The following is a 19,846-nucleotide window of genomic DNA, read 5'->3' on the forward strand; positions in this document are numbered from 1 at the left end:
GAGCCTTATATTTGGTCATTTATTTATGTATACGAAGAGCCAGACCAGAGATAGTTTTCTTGAAGAAGATTAGTGTATTTTGTATCGTCACGTCGTGGTTTGACCTCGACCATAACCTGGCAGGTGTCTGCTGGTCTGGACTCAGTTACTCAGGCGGCATCAATACAGCAGAGAAGCAGGGAGATGATGACTGACGGCTTTGCTTTTGTTGTGTGTAGGTTTTGGATCCGGAGCTGGAAATAGCTGACCACGCTTTTCCCCCTCTCTCCACGCAACCCTCTGCACTCAAGATCCAGGTAAGAACACAGCTTTGTTCTCAAAAGAAAGCCCGTTCGTATTGAGGTTTTAATTCTCTTTTCTATATTTATGGGAAGCAACCAAATTAAAAAGTTGGTCCACTTTAAATGTAGCTTGTAAATTAGACAGCATGAGCGTGAGTGTGTGTGTGTGTGTGTGTGTGTGTACTTTAACTTGACTGTGTGTTCCAGGACAAGGAGATCCGGGGAGTCTTCCTGTGGCTGTTCGCTCAGCTCTTCCAGGGCTATCGCTGGTGTTTACACATCATCCGCATTCACCCAGAACCGGTGATCCGCTTCCACAAGGTCTGTAAAGAACCCGACAACCACCTGTGTGTTCTGAAGAGAGCGGCTGAGTGACGTCAGTGTGACGCGTGTGTTCCCGCAGGCTGCCTTCCTGGGTCAGAGGTCGCTGACGGAGGACGACTTCCTCATGAAGGTGCTGGACGGCATGGCGTTCGCGGGCTTCGTGTCGGAGCGAGGGCCTCCGTACCGAGTCACCGACCTGTTCGACGACGTGAGTCCGCCAGCGCTTTGTGCTCGGCCCGTCTGACCGGGGGCGACTGAGCGGCTCGGATATTAAAGGTAGCCTCTCTGTCCCGTTTCCACAGCTGGTGGCCAATCACGTGGAGCGGATCCGACAGGAGGAGGCGTGTCCGCACAAAGTCATGAACCACGTCAAGGAGCTGGCTGAGCTGCTCTTCAGAAACGTATGTTCTCGCAGGAAACTGATGACATTTCTCACTGAACTCTCTTCACTTGCCTCTAATTCTGCTGGTTTCCTGTTAGTCCTCCCTTTTCTCTCCTCAGTTTCCTCTGGTGAGACTCTTTCTTTCTTTCCCTTTTCATACTGCTGCAGGGTTCAACGTTAATGTTGTTTTGGTCAATTTGAGCTTGCTCCTACACAATTTTTGTTTTAGAGGTTATCAAGTGATTTACTAGCTCTGTTTTTGTTCAGTCGCTCCTCTGCTTTCCTTATCACACTCCCTCAGTTTCCCCCGTTGACGCCCTTCTTCATCCTCCCCCTCTTTCCCTCCTCCAGGAGAACCCTTACCCCGCCGTTGCGATGCACAAAGTCCAGCGGCCGTCGGAAAGCAGCCAGAACGCGTCACAGAAACAGTCTCCGTTCCCCGCGCTGGACGATGTCGTGGTGCAGCTCTTCATCGACCACGCCGCCGCCAAGCTCAAGACGGCGCCTCCTGTGGTCAAGGCGGAGGTCAAGGGCATGGTGCCATCGGGGCCCCCACTGGGTGAGCTGGGGAGAGGACTGAGAAGTGTTTTGTAATGCGTGTGTTGGTAATTTGCTCAATTCCAGGTCTTGAAAAGGTTCGGATCATTTCAAATAAGAAGACGTGCAGTTGACAAGAGTTTGTTGCAAGGCAAACTTCCTGTGTGAACTTTCCCCTCCCGACAGTCGGTCTCACAGCGTGTGTTTAATGGGGTTGAGCTCGGTGTCGCAGTGATGGAGTGTCTGATCTCTTCTCCCGCGTCTCCACAGGAGACATCGTGGACAGGAACGGCCACGTGATGGCCAACAGCGCCCGCAGGCTGGAGGTCGTCCGCAACTGCATCACCTACATCTTTGAGAACAAGATGCTGGAGGCCAAGAAGGTAAGAGACCAACTACTCACCTATGTTTACTTCAAAATGTGTAATCTGTCCTAATGGTGTCCTGTTATCCTCGTCTCCTCTGTCCAGCTAATGCCAGCTGTGCTGCGGGCGCTGAAGGGTCGGGCGGCCCGGGTTTGTTTGACCCAGGAGCTCAACCAGCACGTCCTGCAGAACCGAGCCGTGCTGGATGACCAGCAGTTTGACTACATAGTCCGAATGATGAATTGCACCTTACAGGTGAGTCTGCAAATACTAGAATACCACTGGAATCAACAGTTTAGCAAAAAGAAAAGACGCATCATTCATTGATTCCTTATTTGTGCTCAGGACTGCTCACATATAGATGAACAAGGTATTGCAGCCGCCCTCCTTCCACTGGTCACAGCCTTCTGCAGAGTAAGTTCAAACCCAGCATCATCACAATCATTCCACATTCCCCAAATTCAGCCTCAATCACAGCAAAGAACCCATTAAGCCATTAAACATCAGTGTTCCCTCGTCGTGGGTTTACATTTCACTGAGTGAGGGGCTTTTGTGGTGACAGCTGTTTTTGAGGTCGGATCTGAATGTCATTCCGAGTGGCCTGAACGTCTCTCCCTGTGTTTGCCTCACAGAAAATGGGCGCAGGCATCACTCAGTTTGCCTACAGCTGCGTTCAGGAGCACATGGTGTGGGCCACCATGCAGTTCTGGGAGGCCATGTTCTACAGCGACGTCCAGAACCACATCAGAGCTCTGTACCTGGAGACGGACGAAGGGGAGCAGCAGAACAACCATGTGAGCACGAAGAAGCCCGCAGCAAGAAGTGTCCTTTTTTTCCTAGGAATGATGAGTCACTAACAAGCCTCTCTCTGATTGGCTCTCAGGACGGGTCGGGCGACGGGAGGGAGATCAGCGCCCTGGATCTGGCGTCGGAGCAGAGCCGGCTGTGGCCGACGCTCAGCAAGGAGATGCAGACGGAGCGCGTGCAGAAGGAGGAGAGCACGGTGTTCAGCCAGGCCATCCACTACGCCAACAGGATGAGCTACCTGCTGCTGCCGCTGGACACCAGCAAGAACCGCCTGCTGAGGACCACCGGCCTCGCAGACGTGGAGAGCGTCAGCAACAGCTACGTCACCAACAGGTACGTCAGCAACAGCTACGTCACCAACAGGTACGTCAGCAACAGCTACGTCACCAACAGGTACGTCACCAACAGGTACGTCACCAACAGCTACGTCACCAACAGCTACGTCACTAACAGCTACGTCACCACCGGCCAGCTGTCGGCCTCCGGAGGGTTCTGACCCGCGACCCTTTGCTACGTGTTGTCCTCTTTCGCCACCCTTTCCTGTCAGCTGCTCTATTAAAGGCAATAAAAGCTCTAAAATAATCTTAAAGAGAAACATATGCAGGTAGTCCTGTAAAGGATAAGTATAGACTCACATCATACAGTTAAAGTCACTATAAACCTTATGTCACGGAAACCCAAATAAAATAATCACATTGACGTTGAAAGCAATGATCGTTGCTCTGGTTAGTTCAGACAAAACAGCTCCATAACCAATTTGCTTAGTTCATAATTAAACGTTACTAAGAATCATTAGTATCTTAATGTCATAATTCCACCGAAAAGTTGATGTATGCTAGAATGTAATTATTGTACTTTTGTACATTTTATACATTTGTCTTAAAATTAACTGTAGCAGGAACATAAAAACTTTATTTTGAAACTCATTAAATACAGCATGCTCTGTTTTCAAACACTAAGCTTTAGTTTATCATCTCTTTTTGAGAAACCGTTCCCACGTTAACGACCACACCTCCAGGTGTAGAGGCCCTGCTGGCTTCATTACACACTTCCTCTCCATCAGCAGGAAGCTCAGCTCCAACACTTCTTTGTTTCCTGCTGAACATTAGCGTTCAATGCACGTTCATGTGTTCCTCCTGCAGTATCGCGGGCAGCATGGCGGAGAGCTACGACACGGAGAGCGGCTTCGAGGACGCCGAGAGCTCCGACGTGGCGAACTCCGTGGTGCGCTTCATCAACCGCTTCGTGGACAAAGTGTGCAACGAGAGCGGCGTGACCAACGAGCACCTGAAGGCGCTCCACACCATGATACCAGGTACGGAGGCGCCGGCGCCCGCCGCTCTCGCCGCTCTGTCCTCGTAGAGCGTCGAACCAAACTGTCCGTTTCCTTTGCAGACATCGTTCAGATGCACATCGAGACGCTGGACGCGGTCCACAGGGAGAGCAAGAGACTGCCTCCGATCCAAAAGGTAACCAATTCCTATTTTTACGTTCCACTGGACAAAGGCCCCGCAGAACCCCAGCCAGCCCCGCCCACTCTCTCCTCCACCAATCCCTGCAGCTCACAGTGTCACAGCAGGTACGTCTGTCCGCCAGAGGCAGAAACCCCCGTGACTCGCAAAGCACGCCCGAGCGGTGCATGCTGGGTAGACCGCCCTGCCTTGATGTGCCGTTTGGTTTCCCCGAGGCCCCGTCGAGTCGTGTGCCTTCAGTCCGAAGGGTGCTGTTGGTCCTGTGAGGCGTGACCTGACATGCGCCGTCCCTCCACTAAAGACTTGTGCTTTCCCCCCGCATCTGATCTCACAATGTCCCGTCAGCATTTTGTTTTGTTTTGTCGTGAGCTTCCGGATCTAGTGGATATGAGATTGTGGGCTGAGCAGAAAAGCACACAAAACCACACATTTGTGTGCAGGCGTTGACGTCTCTGCAGTTAAATGCCTCCAGAGGAAGCTCCGCCCTCTTTTCTGCAGCTGGAGGGCGGACATGTGTGGCAGGAGGCGTTGTGTAACAGATTAGGAAACAGGTTACCAGAGTTGTAATTCATTTCCTATCGGAGGTGGAGTTCCTTGGGAAGCGACAGGAAGTGATGTAAAAGGCCTGAGGACAAAGCCACGCCTCCTTTCATACTTTCTGTAATCAGAGGAGCTCAGCAGATCAGAGGCACAATCCTTGATTTGTAAGAAATACCAAAATGAACATCCCATCGCGTAAACACACCCAAATGAATATTATTATTATACAGTCTGTGTATTTATCTTGTTTTGTATCGTTTGTTAAATTCTCTCTGCCAAGATCCCACCGATCCCAGATCATCTCAACATAACTAAACTACACAAACAGTCCATCCAGTAACCTCAGCATGGTTGTGAACGCATGAGATTTTGATGAGTGCAGTGGTTGGCCATGAAATATAAATATATATATATATTATTATGTGTTGTTGTGTATTCCAGTTGCAGGAGTCTCATTTAGTAAGAGCAGCATGTTAGAGGGTTTTATTTTAATACTTTTAAAAGGCCTGGAAGGGTAAAAGTAACGGTATTTAACTATTATTTGTATTCTTTTTTTAACTACTCCTGAACCCTTAGATTCAACTTGAGACCCCTTGTTGTAAATGAACACTATCGGGATCATTTTAGCAGCTTTATTATCCTGCCAAAATAAACACAAGGTTCCCACTGACGTATCAGGGGTTTGAGGGTTTTGCAGTCAGAGATTAGAATGAACTCTATAACAGATTGTCAGCTTCATTATTTGCTCATTTGTTCTGGGAGTCAGATGTTGTTCATGATGAATCTCCTCCTCTCAGCCCAAGCTGCTGAGGCCCACGCTGCTGCCCGGCGAGGAGCTGGTGATGGACGGCATGCGGGTCCACTTGATCCCCGACGGCCGCGAGGAGGCCACGGGGCTGATGGGAGGGCCGCCGCTGCTCCCTGCCGAGGGCGCCATCTTCCTCACCAACTACCGGCTCATCTTCAAGGGCACGCCCAACGACCCGCTGGGTGAGCCAACACACAACACACACACACAGACACACACACAGACACAGACACAGACACACACACAGACACACACACACACAGACACACACACAGACACACACACACACACAGACAAAGACACACACAGACACAGAGACACACAGACAGACACAGATACACAGACAGACAGACAAAGACACACACAGACACACACAAAGACAGACAGACACACACAAAGACACACACAGACAGACAGACAGACAGACAGACAGACAGACAGACAGACAGACAGACACAGACAAAGATAAACACACACACACACACACACACACACACACACAAACAGCTGTGAAAGCCTCCAGGACCGGTCTGGGTGAGGTCAGCGGGTTTTCTAAACCCTTCTCTTTGTCTGCTCGTCTCCTGCAGTAGGTGAGCAGGTGGTGACTCGCTCGTTCCCCATCGCCTCTCTGACGAAGGAGAAGAGGATCTCAGTCACTTTACCCATGGACCAGTTTGTCCAGGAGGGGCTTCAGCTCCGGTCCTGCACCTTCCAGGTACCCTCACTCCTCCATCTACCCTCACTCCTCCATCTCCCCTCACTCCTCCATCTCCCCTCACGCCTCCATCTCCCCTCACGCCTCCATCTCCCCCCACGCCTCCATCTCCCCTCACGCCTCCATCTCCCCTCACTCCTCCATCTCCCCTCACGCCTCCATCTCGCCTCCATCTCCCCTCACGCCTCCATCTCCCCTCACTCCTCCATCTACCCTCACTCCTCCATCTCCCCTCACTCCTCCATCTCCCCTCTCGCCTTCATCTCCCCTCACGCCTCCATCTCCCCTCACGCCTCCATCTCCCCCCACGCCTCCATCTCCCCCCACGCCTCCATCTCCCCTCACGCCTCCATCTCCCCTCACGCCTCCATCTCCCCCCACGCCTCCATCTCCCCTCACTCCTCCATCTACCCTCACTCCTCCATCTCCCCTCACTCCTCCATCTCCCCTCTCGCCTTCATCTCCCCTCACGCCTCCATCTCCCCTCACGCCTCCATCTCCCCTCACGCCTCCATCTCCCCCCACGCCTCCATCTCCCCTCACGCCTCCATCTCCCCTCACTCCTCCATCTCCCCTCACGCCTCCATCTCGCCTCCATCTCCCCTCACGCCTCCATCTCCCCTCACTCCTCCATCTCCCCTCACTCCTCCATCTCCCCTCACTCCTCCATCTCCCCTCACGCCTCCATCTCCCCTCTCGCCTTCATCTCCCCTCTCTCCTCCATCTCCCCTCACGCCTCCATCTCGCCTCACGCCTCCATCTCCCCTCACTCCTCCATCTCGCCTCACGCCTCCATCTCCCCTCACTCCTCCATCTCGCCTCACGCCTCCATCTCCCCTCACTCCTCCATCTCGCCTCACGCCTCCATCTCCCCTCACGCCTCCATCTCCCCTCACTCCTCCATCTCGCCTCACGCCTCCATCTCGCCTCACGCCTCCATCTCCCCTCACTCCTCCATCTCCCCTCACGCCTCCATCTCCCCTCACTCCTCCATCTCCCCTCACGCCTCCATCTCCCCTCACGCCTCCCCTCACTCCTCCATCTCCCCTCACGCCTCCATCTCCCCTCACGCCTCCATCTCGCCTCTCGCCTCCATCTCGCCTCTCGCCTCCATCTCGCCTCTCGCCTCCATCTCCCCTCACGCCTCCATCTCGCCTCACGCCTCCATCTCCCCTCTCTCCTCCATCTCCCCTCACGCCTCCATCTCGCCTCCATCTCCCCTCACGCCTCCATCTCGCCTCACGCCTCCATCTCCCCTCACTCCTCCATCTCGCCTCACGCCTCCATCTCGCCTCCATCTCCCCTCACGCCTCCATCTCCCCTCACGCCTCCATCTCCCCTCACGCCTCCATCTCCCCTCACGCCTCCATCTCCCCTCACGCCTCCATCTCCCCTCACGCCTCCATCTCCCCTCACGCCTCCATCTCCCCTCACGCCTCCATCTCGCCTCACGCCTCCATCTCCCCTCACGCCTCCATCTCCCCTCACGCCTCCATCTCCCCTCACGCCTCCATCTCCCCTCACGCCTCCATCTCGCCTCACGCCTCCATCTCCCCTCACGCCTCCATCTCCCCTCACGCCTCCATCTCCCCTCACGCCTCCATCTCCCCTCACGCCTCCATCTCCCCTCACGCCTCCATCTCGCCTCACGCCTCCATCTCCCCTCTCTCCTCCATCTCCCCTCACGCCTCCATCTCGCCTCCATCTCCCCTCACGCCTCCATCTCGCCTCACGCCTCCATCTCCCCTCACTCCTCCATCTCGCCTCACGCCTCCATCTCCCCTCACTCCTCCATCTCGCCTCACGCCTCCATCTCCCCTCACTCCTCCATCTCGCCTCACGCCTCCATCTCCCCTCACGCCTCCATCTCCCCTCACTCCTCCATCTCGCCTCACGCCTCCATCTCGCCTCACGCCTCCATCTCCCCTCACGCCTCCATCTCCCCTCACTCCTCCATCTCGCCTCACGCCTCCATCTCCCCTCACTCCTCCATCTCCCCTCACGCCTCCATCTCCCCTCACTCCTCCATCTCCCCTCACGCCTCCATCTCCCCTCACGCCTCCCCTCACTCCTCCATCTCCCCTCACGCCTCCATCTCCCCTCACGCCTCCATCTCGCCTCTCGCCTCTCGCCTCCATCTCCCCTCACGCCTCCATCTCGCCTCACGCCTCCATCTCCCCTCACTCCTCCATCTCGCCTCACGCCTCCATCTCGCCTCACGCCTCCATCTCCCCTCACTCCTCCATCTCGCCTCACGCCTCCATCTCCCCTCACTCCTCCATCTCGCCTCACACCTCCATCTCGCCTCACGCCTCCATCTCCCCTCACTCCTCCATCTCGCCTCACGCCTCCATCTCCCCTCACTCCTCCATCTCCCCTCACGCCTCCATCTCCCCTCACTCCTCCATCTCCCCTCACGCCTCCATCTCCCCTCACGCCTCCATCTCCCCTCACTCCTCCATCTCCCCTCACGCCTCCATCTCCCCTCACGCCTCCATCTCGCCTCTCGCCTCCATCTCCCCTCACGCCTCCATCTCCCCTCTCGCCTCCATCTCCCCTCACGCCTCCATCTCCCCTCACGCCTCCATCTCCCCTCACGCCTCCATCTCCCCTCACGCCTCCATCTCCCCTCACGCCTTCATCTCCCGTCACAGTCGCCCCGCTCTCGTACTCGCTTCCCAGATTTCACCCGTTCTCTCTGTCTGCCCCCTAGCTGATGAAGATCGCGTTCGACGAGGAGGTCGCGTCCGACCTGGCCGAGGTCTTCAGGAAGCACATGCACAAGCTGCGCTATCCTCAGCACGTCCAGGGAACCTTCGCCTTCACCGTGGGTCAGAGCGGCAAGATGGTGGTGGAGCACAAGACCAAGGACAAGAACCAGTCGCTCAAGTAAGGAGAACACCTGTTGTCATGCAAGAGGAGACTTCCTGTGGGTCCACAGAGCGTTTCATCACAGTAACTCACTGATGCTTCACATCAGCCCCAGCCAAAGGGTTGTTTACATCAAGTGTGTTTGGAGTTGTTTTAAAGGCTTATGGTATCAGATCATCAGTCACATGTCAAAATGTGAAGTTGACCCGCTACATTAACATATACACTTTATTTAATGAGGTTGAGATCTCATTTTCCACAAGTATCAATTTAACATCAAAACTTATCTTTTTTTAAATATACAATATCAATTGTGATTGTTACAATAATACAATATAATAAAAATAAAAAACATTTATATTATATAACGAGAGTTACGAAGGTAACTACGGTTCTATGAATCCTGGATGAAGGAAGAATGAAATGAATGAAACACGAGTCATGTAATCGAGTTAAAACCAGTCAAAGCTCAAATCACTCAGGATCTGACTCCATTGGAACCAGAGTATGTTCACATAACATACATAAGAATACATCTGGTATGTGTTGAAGGAGAAAGACTAAATAAGTACTTTCAGATATTAATCCACCAATGCATACTAGTCTGCATTGTTATGAGCAGTCTGTCTACATCACTATTCTCGGCTGCTGTCACTACAGAAAGCTCAAAGCTGCACAAAGCTCGAGTCGCATCAGTTTGTCAACAGAAGCACAAGCAGGAGGGTTACAGGAGCGGCTACAGAAACTGGATTGTTTTACAGCGCTGCACGTCATGTGATGCATCATCGAGCTCACAGTGCATCCCGAGTGTGAAGACATGCTTCAGGTCTGAAGGAGAGTTCACACTCCTGTCACCTTCATCTCAGTTCATGAATATGATGCATTGAGAACAAATTGCTGTTTTGGGTGTTAGAGTGACCTTAGGAGTCAGTGTCTTGTGTTATGAGTTTCTGGATGAATATAATATGTTGGTGAATGGCCCAATTGTGTAGCCACAATGTGGCTTTATGTTTGCATACCCTTCTGGGTTCTTGTTGATTCGTCCCCTCTTTAGTCAAAGACACACTTTCTGGAGAGTAGGGCTGTGCGGTATACCGGTTTCAGTTTTCTGTACGGTATGAATTTTTCACATACCGTCATACCGGTCGCCGCTGTTTGGCAAGCAACAACATTTAATGTTCACAGCTTGAAGCTGAAGGAGCAGCGGAACGAGCTTCTTGCGTCTCATGTTAACTCACTTGACTCATGGTTTAAAAGAAATGACATCGCCAAAATGCATGCTGGGTAAATGACAATTGTGCAGGAAGAAGTCTCTTCCTGTGCGGCTGAGTGGGCGGGCTTTACCCAGCATGCATTTTGGCGATGTCATTTCTTTCAAACCATGAGTCAACTTATATCCGTGAGACGTAAGTAGCTCAGACCGCTGTACGTATATGTGACTGTAAACATTAAATGTCGCTGCCTGCCGAAGAATGACAATAGTCGTTACGGCCGCGCATGCGCCACTAGTATCAAGGGATTGGGGTCCTAAATCCCTCCAGTTTAGCTCCCTATGTACCAATCAAAACAGCTGCTGGCCAGTTGCGAGCGAGTGGTGAATAACGATGGAGGTCCTTTTCTGCGTCAATAAATTAATGTGTTTATTCGGAAAAAAAATACTGTGAAACCGCCAGAATCTTACAAAATACCGTGATATGAATTTTTGGCCATACCGCCCGGCCCTACTGGAGAGCATGGGAGAAGCAGTTGAATATTTAATTAGTGGAAAAAACTACCTCCATTCAGACATGTGAATGTCTTCAAATCTGAACGAAAACCCGACAGGAAGTGGGAGCCAGGTGACTTGGAATGGGAGACGCTGTTGAGTCAGCACAGCGATGTTTTGCTTAACTTTTCTTTTCCCCCCGTCTTCATCAGGACTCTTTCCAAAAACCTGGTGAAGAGTGCCAAGAGGACCATCGGCCGGCAGTACGTGACGAGGAAGAAGTACTCTCCCCCCACCTGGGAGAACCGGAGCAGCTTCCAGTCGGAGCTGGACGAGGATGAGATCTCAGGTAATCGTCACTTTACGCTCTCTCTCCGACCTCCTTTCATTTGACGCCACCAAAACACCGGGAAGAGCTCAGTTCTCCGCGTCTTGTGCCGCAGTTTCCGAGGAGGTGGACCAGAGCTCCCTCACCCTCTCCTCCACCATCCGCTCGTCCGACCGGCAGACCATGAGCAACGTGGTGGAGCGCGCCTGCTGCCGCGACTACCAGCGCCTGGGCCTGGGCACGCTGAGCAGCAGCCTGACGCGCTCCAAGAACGAGCCGTTCCGGATCTCCACCGTCAACCGCATGTACACCGTCTGCAGGAGGTGAGAGCGCGCCGGGGGACGGAGCACGGAGACGAGGGGGTTGTTTCGCCAGATCTTAACACACTGTCTGTCTGTGTGTGTGTGTGTGTGTGTGTGTGTGTGTGTGTCTCACAGCTACCCGGGTCTGCTGATTGTGCCTCAGAGCATCCCAGACACGACCATCCAGAGGATCTGCCGCTGCTACCGGCAGAACCGCTTCCCCGTGGTTTGCTGGAGGAATCCACGAACCAAGGCCGTCCTGCTGCGCTCTGCAGGCCTCCACGCCAAGGGGGTGGTGGGCTTCTTCAAGTCCCCCAATGCCCCTGCTTCAGGTACAATAAAAACAAAACAAACCCACATGTATTTTCGGGCACCTTGTTGTTTAATTGTGTGCTGAAGCTTCTTTTAGCGGGGAATGTTAAAGGCTGTTTCTCAGCAACTCCTCGCTTCATAAGCGTGTCTTCACCAGTCCTTTAAGAGTTAGCTGCCTCGACTCGTCACTCAGAGCTCCTCCAGTGTAGGAGTTATCCATAGTCAGGAGTACAGGGGTCAGAGGTCATGACCAGCTGTTGCTCTGACCCTGGCAGTCCAGATATTACCTGGAAAAGATGCAAGAGATTAAGAGATAAGATGCTTATTTTTTGTGTGTTTCCCTAGAGGTCGAGAGAATTATCTTTTGCAACACAGTGTGTTAGTAACAAAAGACGTCTCACAGCGTGAAGCATGAAGGTCGGTTCACTTCTGTTCTCTTCTGTGCAGGACCCTCGCAGGCCGACTCCACCAGTCTGGAGCAGGAGAAATACCTGCAGGCCATCATCAGCTCCATGCCTTCTTACAGCGAGAGCAGCGGCAGGAACACACTCAGCGGCTTCACCTCCACTCATATGAGCACCTCCGGTGGGTGCACACACACACACACACACACACACACACACACACACACACACACACACACACACACTGGGGTTACACGGCTGACGGGTTTCCCGCGTCCACAGACTCCTCAGACAAGCTGAGGCAGCCCAAGATCGGCGCTCTGATGAAGCAGGTGATGGGCAGCAAGGAGGATGTCCCCGGAACCTTCAGCAGAGGAGGTGAGACGTGTGTGTGTGTGTGTGTGTGTGTGTGTGTGTGTGTGTGTGTGTGTGTGTGTGTGTGTGTGTGTGTGTGTGTGTGTGTGTGTGTGTGTGTGTGTGTGTGTCTCCGTCTAACGTTGCTCCTGTAGTTTTTCTCTGTTAGCCAGTTGCAGTTCCTGGTTTCAGAACAAAATGTGTGAATTGCGTTGTAAAGTTGGGACTGGAGGAGGAAGAGGAGGAGGATGATGAATGAGTGTGTGTGCGTGAAACCATCCTCCATTGTGTGGTGTTGTTGGTTAACCGGCCGTCTCTGTCGTTTGGCCTCAGCTCTGGGTCAAAGGGCGAAAGTCATCTCCCTCTCCCAGCCCAAAGTGTCTGGCAAGGCCAGGAGCCCTCCTAGAGGTACAGTAGGCCACGCCCCCACCCACATGCTCCACTCCTCTCTAACCAGATCAGATCTCTCTAACACGAGTGCTGCTGTGGTTCCTGCATGCTGCTGCTGCAGCTCTGCTGTCTGACGTCTCGTTTGTCGTTTCCTGTCTGATTCTTCCCTCTGTTGAATGTCAGAGCCGTCGCTGAGCTAGACGTGACGAGCCGGGCCGGTTCTTGTCATTTCTGCCTCGTTTACCAGCATGGCTATCAGTAGCTGAGGACGTTATACACGTCAGTGTGTTTTAAAGGATCATTCCGATCTTTTAACGGCTGTTTAAAGTGGACAAGGCCTCCACGTAAGCTTCTGGAGACTCTACTTTACTGTGTGTGTGTGTGTGTGTGTGTGTCGCAGGTAAATGGGGCAGCATCCGGGGCAGCGGGCGACTAAGTGCCTACAACCCAGACGTGGGCACGCGTCTGGCAGCGAAGGAGTCTCCGCAGCCCAACGGAGGGCCGAGCGAGGCGCTGTTCCTCCGCCAGCAGAAGGCCTACCTCTACATCATCGGAGACAAGGCCCAGCTCAAGGTAGGGACGCGCTGATGTTGGGAGGCTCGACCGTGATCACGGGCTGGAGAGAGATCACCAGTATTGACTTACTGGCTGTCGTTGCCTTCAGGGCGGGAAGCAGGACTCGTTCCAGCAGTGGGAGGTGGTTCCCATCGAGGTGTGCGACGTGCGGCAGGTGAAGAACAGCTTCAAGAAGCTGATGAAGGCCTGCGTGCCCAGCTCCTCGACCTCCGACCCCAACATGAGCTTCCTGCGCTGCCTGGAGGAGTCGGAGTGGATCGCTCTGGTTCGTACTCCCGCTTCAGCGCACGCACGCTCATTCTGTGACCTCCGGGCGTTGTTCTTACCGTGTGTGTGTGTGTGTGTGTGTGTGTGTGTGTGTGTGTGTGTGTGTGTGTGTGTGTGTGTGTGTGTGTGTGTGCAGCTACACAGGGTGCTGCAGGTGTCCGTGCTGGTGGTGGAGCTCCTGGACACAGGCTCGTCGGTCATGGTCAGCCTGGAGGACGGCTGGGACGTCACCACGCAGGTTTGGCTCTCACGCAGAAGCCCCGCCTTCATTCCAGAAAACTTTGAGCGGCGCTATAATGACGCGGCGCTCTGTGTGTGTATTTGTGTGTGTGTGTGTGTGTGTGTGTGTGCAGGTGGTGTCCCTGGTGCAGCTGCTGTCCGATCCGTACTACCGGACGTTCGACGGCTTCCGGCTGCTCGTGGAGAAGGAGTGGCTGTCATTCGGCCACCGGTTCAGCCACCGCGGGGCGCAGACGCTGGGCAGCCAGAGCAGCGGCTTCACGCCCGTCTTCCTGCAGTTCCTGGACTGCGTGCACCAGGTGGGTCTGCAGCGCCGCGCGGGAGGAGTCTGCTGTTTATTCCTCAGCAGAAATGCTGTTTTAATAAGAGGGAGGTCAGAGGTCAGAAGGAGGACAGTATCTTTACTGATTCAGTGCTGCGATGCAAAAAGGTTTTTACAAACATCTAAGAACACATGAAGATCAGAATCCGTCTGATAATAAGTGGGTTTATTTATATAATCCACTTAACGCACTCTGATTCATCAGTCCACACATAAGGATAAACTAACACACAAAAGACAAAAAGGACTGATTGTCTCCTTCTGTGTCTCTTTCACTGCGGTGTGTGTTTCTCTGTACGTTCCACTTTATTTCCTGTTTTGCCGATCGGTGACGAGGGTCCGGCCCTCTTATCACACGCAGGAAGTGCGGCTTCATGCGGCTCCAGGGGCCTCAGCGGTCCCACACATCAGACGCTCTCGGCTCGGCCTTTTGCAGAGCGAACGTAGCGCCGTTGTAAAGAATAGGAAGAAACAGTCATCAGGGTGTCAACGGCGTTAGTCCTTCCATTGACTAGATTGCTTATTTATCTAGAAACAGCTGTTTCATGTCATGATGCCACTGAGACTGGAACTATATGGAGTGGGCGGATGTAGTTCATGGTGGATGCAGCCCAGAATGTATAACTAATGTAGTCAGTCGCCTGACCTTTGACTCCCTTCCCTCCACCCTCAGATCCACCTGCAGTTCCCCATGGAGTTTGAGTTCAGTCAGTACTACCTGAAGTTCTTGGCCTACCACTACGTGTCCAACCGCTTCCGCACCTTCCTGCTCGACTCCGACTACGAACGCATCGAGCTGGGTGAGAACGCGTCACAGTCTCCAGTAACTCCTCTGAACTCAGTCATAGAAGCAGTTTCTGTGTTCCTGACGTGTGTGTGTGTGTGTGTGTGTGTGTGTGTGTGTGTGTGTGTAGGAGTGCTGTATGAGGAGAAAGGAGAGCGGAAAAGCCCTCAGGTGTGCAAGTCCGTGTGGGACTACATCGATCGACTAAACAAGAAAACGCCCGTCTTCTACAACTACATGTTCTCTCCTGAAGACGAGGAGGTGAGAGCGCTGCACTGCCTGGTGCTTTTTAATGTAACTGTAGCTGTAGCATGAGAACATGGAGTCATGGCGGAATTAGCTAAATCCCAGGCGTTGGTTTCCATGTCATACAATACGTTTATTTACATAATAAACACAAAGGAGACTCTTTAACGTGAGGCTTCCTGTGTTGCAGGTTCTGCGGCCGTACACCTTCAACTCCAACCTGAAGGTGTGGGACTTCTACATGGAGGAGACGCTGTCCGAGGGCCCGTCCTACGACTGGGAGCTGAGGGGCCGGCAGGAGCGCGCGGCGGAGGAGACGCCCGACAAGGCCGACAGCGGCGGCCCCAAATCGCAGCGGCACATCGTGTGGCCGTGCTACGACAGCCTGAGCAAGGCGGTGCCGGACGCCATCACCAAGCTGCTGCAGGACCTGCAGAGCCTGGAGGCGGAGCTCGGACAGACGCCCGAGAAGTGGAAGGACACCTGGGACAAAATGAAGATGGCGCAGAGAGGCGAGGCCAAGCTGGAAAGCAAGGTGAGAACGACGGGAAATACAGTCCACGGTCTGCAGTGTTGCGTTGAAAAGAGCAGCCTGGAGGAAACACTGACTTTCAGCGACAAATCCTGATTCCTTATTGTGTAAATATTGCTCACATATATATGTGTGTGTATATGTATATATATATATATATATATATATATATATATATATATATATATATATATATATATATATATATATATATATATATACTTACTATGTTTCCTCCGTGTTTTAGTATTTGCATAATACATGTATTTCATCCCACACATTGTCTCTAAAACACTTAAAATGCTGCTCAGATGGCTTTAAAAACATGTTTCCAACTTTTACAATAAATGTAATGTCTTCATCCTGTGGCCAAAGTGAATCATGTCAATGTGCCCTTCATTATGTTACACCTTGAACATGATAAACAGGAAGAGATTTCATACAGAATATTAGAAAGATGAACCTAAACCTAAACCTGAACTGACTTCTTGCGCGTCTCGTTCCTGACATCTTGTGGTGAAAAAGCAGAATGCAGGTTAGAAACTAGAGGATCATACTTTGCTGTTTGTATGTTTTGGATCTTCTCTTTAACTGTTGTTAAAGCAGACTGAATGTTCTAGATGTCTACTTCCTGCTTCCCAGCTCGCCATAGTTTTTAGTTTTCCATATGTGAAGCGCACGTCGTTCCAAACCTTTCCCCGTCTCGCCCTCAGCCGTCGTTCTCCAGCTCGTTGCTGATGTCGTCCAACCTGAGCCACCAGCGCCGCTCTCAGGGCGTCTACCTGCAGGAGAGCGCCGGCGGCTCCTCCATCAACCTCGCCCTGGACTGCGAGGCCAGCGCCACCTCCACGCCCGCCGCCGGCCGCCCGAGCACCAGCACGCTGTACAGCCAGTTCCAGAGCACGGAGAGCGAGAACAGGTCGGTACCCGCCGGGGGAGGGGGCGGGGCTAAAAGAGGCCTCGCTAGTTCATGTTCGTTTAGAGGCTCCTTCTGGCTGTGTCACAAACATCCCATAAACAGGGTTCTTACGGTCATGGAAAACCTGGAAAAGTTATGGAATTTTAAAATGGTTATTTCCAGGCCTAGAAAAGTCCTTGGAAAAAAAGGTTTAGTAAAAGTCATGTAAATGTGTTATATTCATGTGTTCATGTCGTTCATTTGCGCTGAGTTTGAAATAATGAATATGCTTTTAAAAGAAAGACTCAAAATATAAGCAGGCATACATACAGGCATCTATATAAATGTTTATTCTTTTAATCAAACTATTGTCTCATTCATTTGTGTCATTTAAGGTTTACTGTATGCTTTGTGTTCTCACTGTTAGTTTAAATACTACATTTACTCACTTTTTACTGTTTACACCCAGATTTCACTAAATGTTTGCTCATGGAAATTTGGTTTAAAGTCATGGAAAAGTGGAAAAGTCCTGATGTATCGGTCAAAATGTGTATGAACTCTGCATAAAGTGTCCAACATGTCTGCATCTTTGTTTTCTCCCATCAGGAGTTTTGAAGGCATCCTCTTTAAGAAAGGGGCGCTGTTGAAACCATGGAAACCACGGTGGTTTGTGCTGGACAAGACCAAGCATCAGGTGAGTCCCTGGAGATAACATGACGGCCAAAGAGTGAACGAGTGAGATGATGACGTCCTCTTCTCTGAACCCAGCTGAGATACTACGAGAGCCGGCAGGACAAGGAGTGCAAAGGCGTGATCGAGCTCGGCGACGTGGAGTCCGTCATTCCAGGAACGCCGGCCATGGGAGCGCCGAAAAACATCGAGGAGAAAGCCTTCTTCGACGTGAGTTCTCCTTCTCTTGGTTAAAGCTCGGTCAGAGACGTAGAAGCAGCCGATGAAGAGGAGGAAGGATGAAGAACAGCTTCCTATTCATTCAACACGTCATCACTTTGTCCCGGAGACCAAGGAGACGTCTGCAATGCTTTTTGTTCCACGAATAGATATTAAAACATTAATCCATGATAAAAAATGGATGTCAATAACAATCAATGTGTTTCAACGAGTCAGTTAGATTTTGAGACAGATGCCAAAAGGGCCTGCTGCTCAAAGACAGCAATATAATAATAATGTTATTTATCGAGCACATTTCGTAGACAAGAGGTCACAAAGTGCTGTACAGTTTAAAAAACACAGTGAAAACACATTTAAAGATGGAGTAAAAAACGCAATAGAACAAGTAGTGAAAAATAAATAAATAAAAACAGATAAAAAGCCGGTCATTTAAGACAACAGCAAACCGTAGGCAGGCAGAGCGTTCCAGAGCAAGGCGTCCGTTTGCTTTACTTTAGGTCCGTGAGTGTCTGCCAGCATGTTCGTTCATTCATTCATCCATCCATTCATCCATCCATCCATCCATTCATTCACTCACGTGCACAGTTTGCTGTAACTTGTCTTTCCCGTCGTCCTCCAGCTCAAGACGACCAAGCGCGTCTACAACTTCTGCGCGCAGGACAGCCTGAAGGCTCAGCTGTGGATGGACAGCGTGCAGAGCTGCCTGTCGGACGCCTAGAGGAGGCGGGACTTAAGGAGCGCTGCCCCGGGACCGGCGAACGGCGAGGAGGAGGCGGCCCTCCGTGCTGCTCGCCGATGTGGAACTAATAACTTTTGCGTCACCACGTTTCAGTGTTTTTGTTTATATAAAAAAATATCCGAAAAAGTACAAAAAAAGGACCACAAGAACGATGTCGGTGAAGAACCACTCTGTCGTCTCCTGGCAGTCTGACCACGGCGTGCGCCGCGCGTACGAACTTTTATTGGAGCGCGTTGCGTTCCTGTGACGGACCAGATCTGGCCCCGCCCCCTTTCTGAAACCCCGCTCGCCCTTTTAAAGACACGGAGGACCGAAGCTAGCCGAGGACGCTCCGCTCCTCACGGCCCGACCGCAGCTCAAGGAAGGAGCTTTTAGACTGACCTGCAGCTGAGGGGGCGGGGCTTAACGGTTCATGAAGGATTATCTTTTTGTTTTCTCTTCCGAAATCTCACATTTGTACCAGAGAGAGATCAACGCTCAGGCGATGACAATATATATATACATACATACTTATATATATATATATATATATATGCTGTGAAAGCCGTGGTTCCGTGTCAGAGGTCAAACAGGAGGCCGTCAGCTATTGAGTGTCTGTGAATCGGTCGCTGAGAGTGTTTACAAAGTAGACCCCGCCCACTAAGCTACACTGCTCTTCACCGTGTGTTTTAGTAACAACCACTATTAACGCTCAGAAGTTTTTTATTTTAAGGGATGCTGAAGGAAAAAGGAGGGATTTATTTTGTAGCGATATCTATTAAACAAAAACAAAAAAAAATGTATAGAAGGAGATCTGGAAGTTGGGAGATTAAGTGGAGGGATACGATTGAGTGGAGTGATACTGAGCGACGCTTCAGAGAGGTCGTCCTTTTTATTTTAGTGACGCAGAGCTCAAAGTGTCTGAAACGGGTTGTTAGAGGACAGCTGGATTTCAACCTCGGTCTTACTTCCACGATGAATTGAGCATTTTGTTCTCTTTTGAGTAATATACTGTAAACCATGTAGCCACAGACATGTACCTCTGAGATTAGCTACTGGAGCTAACCTCAAGCTAAATTGGTACAGCAGGGGCAATCAGCTAGCATGACAACTAGCATACCTGCTAGCATGCCAGCTAGCATACCCGCTAGCATGCCAGCTAGCATACCAGCTGTGTGGTCACTGCGGTTCATGAACAGGCCGTGGTTCGGCTGCCCTGAAAGTAGATCCCTACGCCGTTGGCTCCAGAAGCTAATCCTGCGGCTACTTGTTGTTTACTTTAGTCTGGACTCTGAGTGTGCGATTCAATTCAAGTTCATCTGGAAAACATCGGCCTTTCGTGAGCTGAGAAAAAAATAATATTTTCATCTTTGTGTCATTGCATTTTTAGCTCATTATGTCTTCTTTTTTTATTTTATTTTTTAGCTTCATCTGTGTGAGAGTTTCCGTCTAACTGT

General features: G+C 51.6%; 1 protein-coding gene across 1 annotated transcript in view; it reads left to right on the plus strand.

The window, feature by feature from the left end:
- Positions 1-18,430, plus strand: part of sbf1 (SET binding factor 1) — a 50,190-nt gene extending 31,760 nt beyond the window's left edge. The window contains exons 10-41 of the mRNA XM_079235934.1: positions 219-296; positions 489-602; positions 685-813; positions 908-1,006; positions 1,339-1,546; positions 1,795-1,907; positions 1,995-2,144; positions 2,235-2,303; positions 2,522-2,683; positions 2,773-3,029; positions 3,839-4,011; positions 4,092-4,165; positions 5,506-5,698; positions 6,104-6,231; positions 8,945-9,120; positions 11,020-11,156; positions 11,251-11,458; positions 11,573-11,769; positions 12,197-12,334; positions 12,436-12,540; positions 12,841-12,915; positions 13,298-13,470; positions 13,562-13,738; positions 13,877-13,978; positions 14,094-14,279; positions 14,976-15,102; positions 15,217-15,347; positions 15,523-15,867; positions 16,578-16,783; positions 17,369-17,456; positions 17,531-17,662; positions 18,291-18,430. Coding sequence (XP_079092060.1) covers positions 219-296; positions 489-602; positions 685-813; positions 908-1,006; positions 1,339-1,546; positions 1,795-1,907; positions 1,995-2,144; positions 2,235-2,303; positions 2,522-2,683; positions 2,773-3,029; positions 3,839-4,011; positions 4,092-4,165; positions 5,506-5,698; positions 6,104-6,231; positions 8,945-9,120; positions 11,020-11,156; positions 11,251-11,458; positions 11,573-11,769; positions 12,197-12,334; positions 12,436-12,540; positions 12,841-12,915; positions 13,298-13,470; positions 13,562-13,738; positions 13,877-13,978; positions 14,094-14,279; positions 14,976-15,102; positions 15,217-15,347; positions 15,523-15,867; positions 16,578-16,783; positions 17,369-17,456; positions 17,531-17,662; positions 18,291-18,389 — 4,749 coding nt within the window. The 3' untranslated portion in view covers positions 18,390-18,430. The remainder of the gene's footprint in view (positions 1-218; positions 297-488; positions 603-684; positions 814-907; positions 1,007-1,338; positions 1,547-1,794; positions 1,908-1,994; positions 2,145-2,234; positions 2,304-2,521; positions 2,684-2,772; positions 3,030-3,838; positions 4,012-4,091; positions 4,166-5,505; positions 5,699-6,103; positions 6,232-8,944; positions 9,121-11,019; positions 11,157-11,250; positions 11,459-11,572; positions 11,770-12,196; positions 12,335-12,435; positions 12,541-12,840; positions 12,916-13,297; positions 13,471-13,561; positions 13,739-13,876; positions 13,979-14,093; positions 14,280-14,975; positions 15,103-15,216; positions 15,348-15,522; positions 15,868-16,577; positions 16,784-17,368; positions 17,457-17,530; positions 17,663-18,290) is intronic.
- Positions 18,431-19,846: the final 1,416 nt, after the last annotated feature.

This window comes from Taurulus bubalis, assembly GCF_910589615.1.
Source record: "Taurulus bubalis genome assembly, chromosome: 20".
Lineage (NCBI taxonomy): Eukaryota > Metazoa > Chordata > Actinopteri > Perciformes > Cottidae > Taurulus > Taurulus bubalis.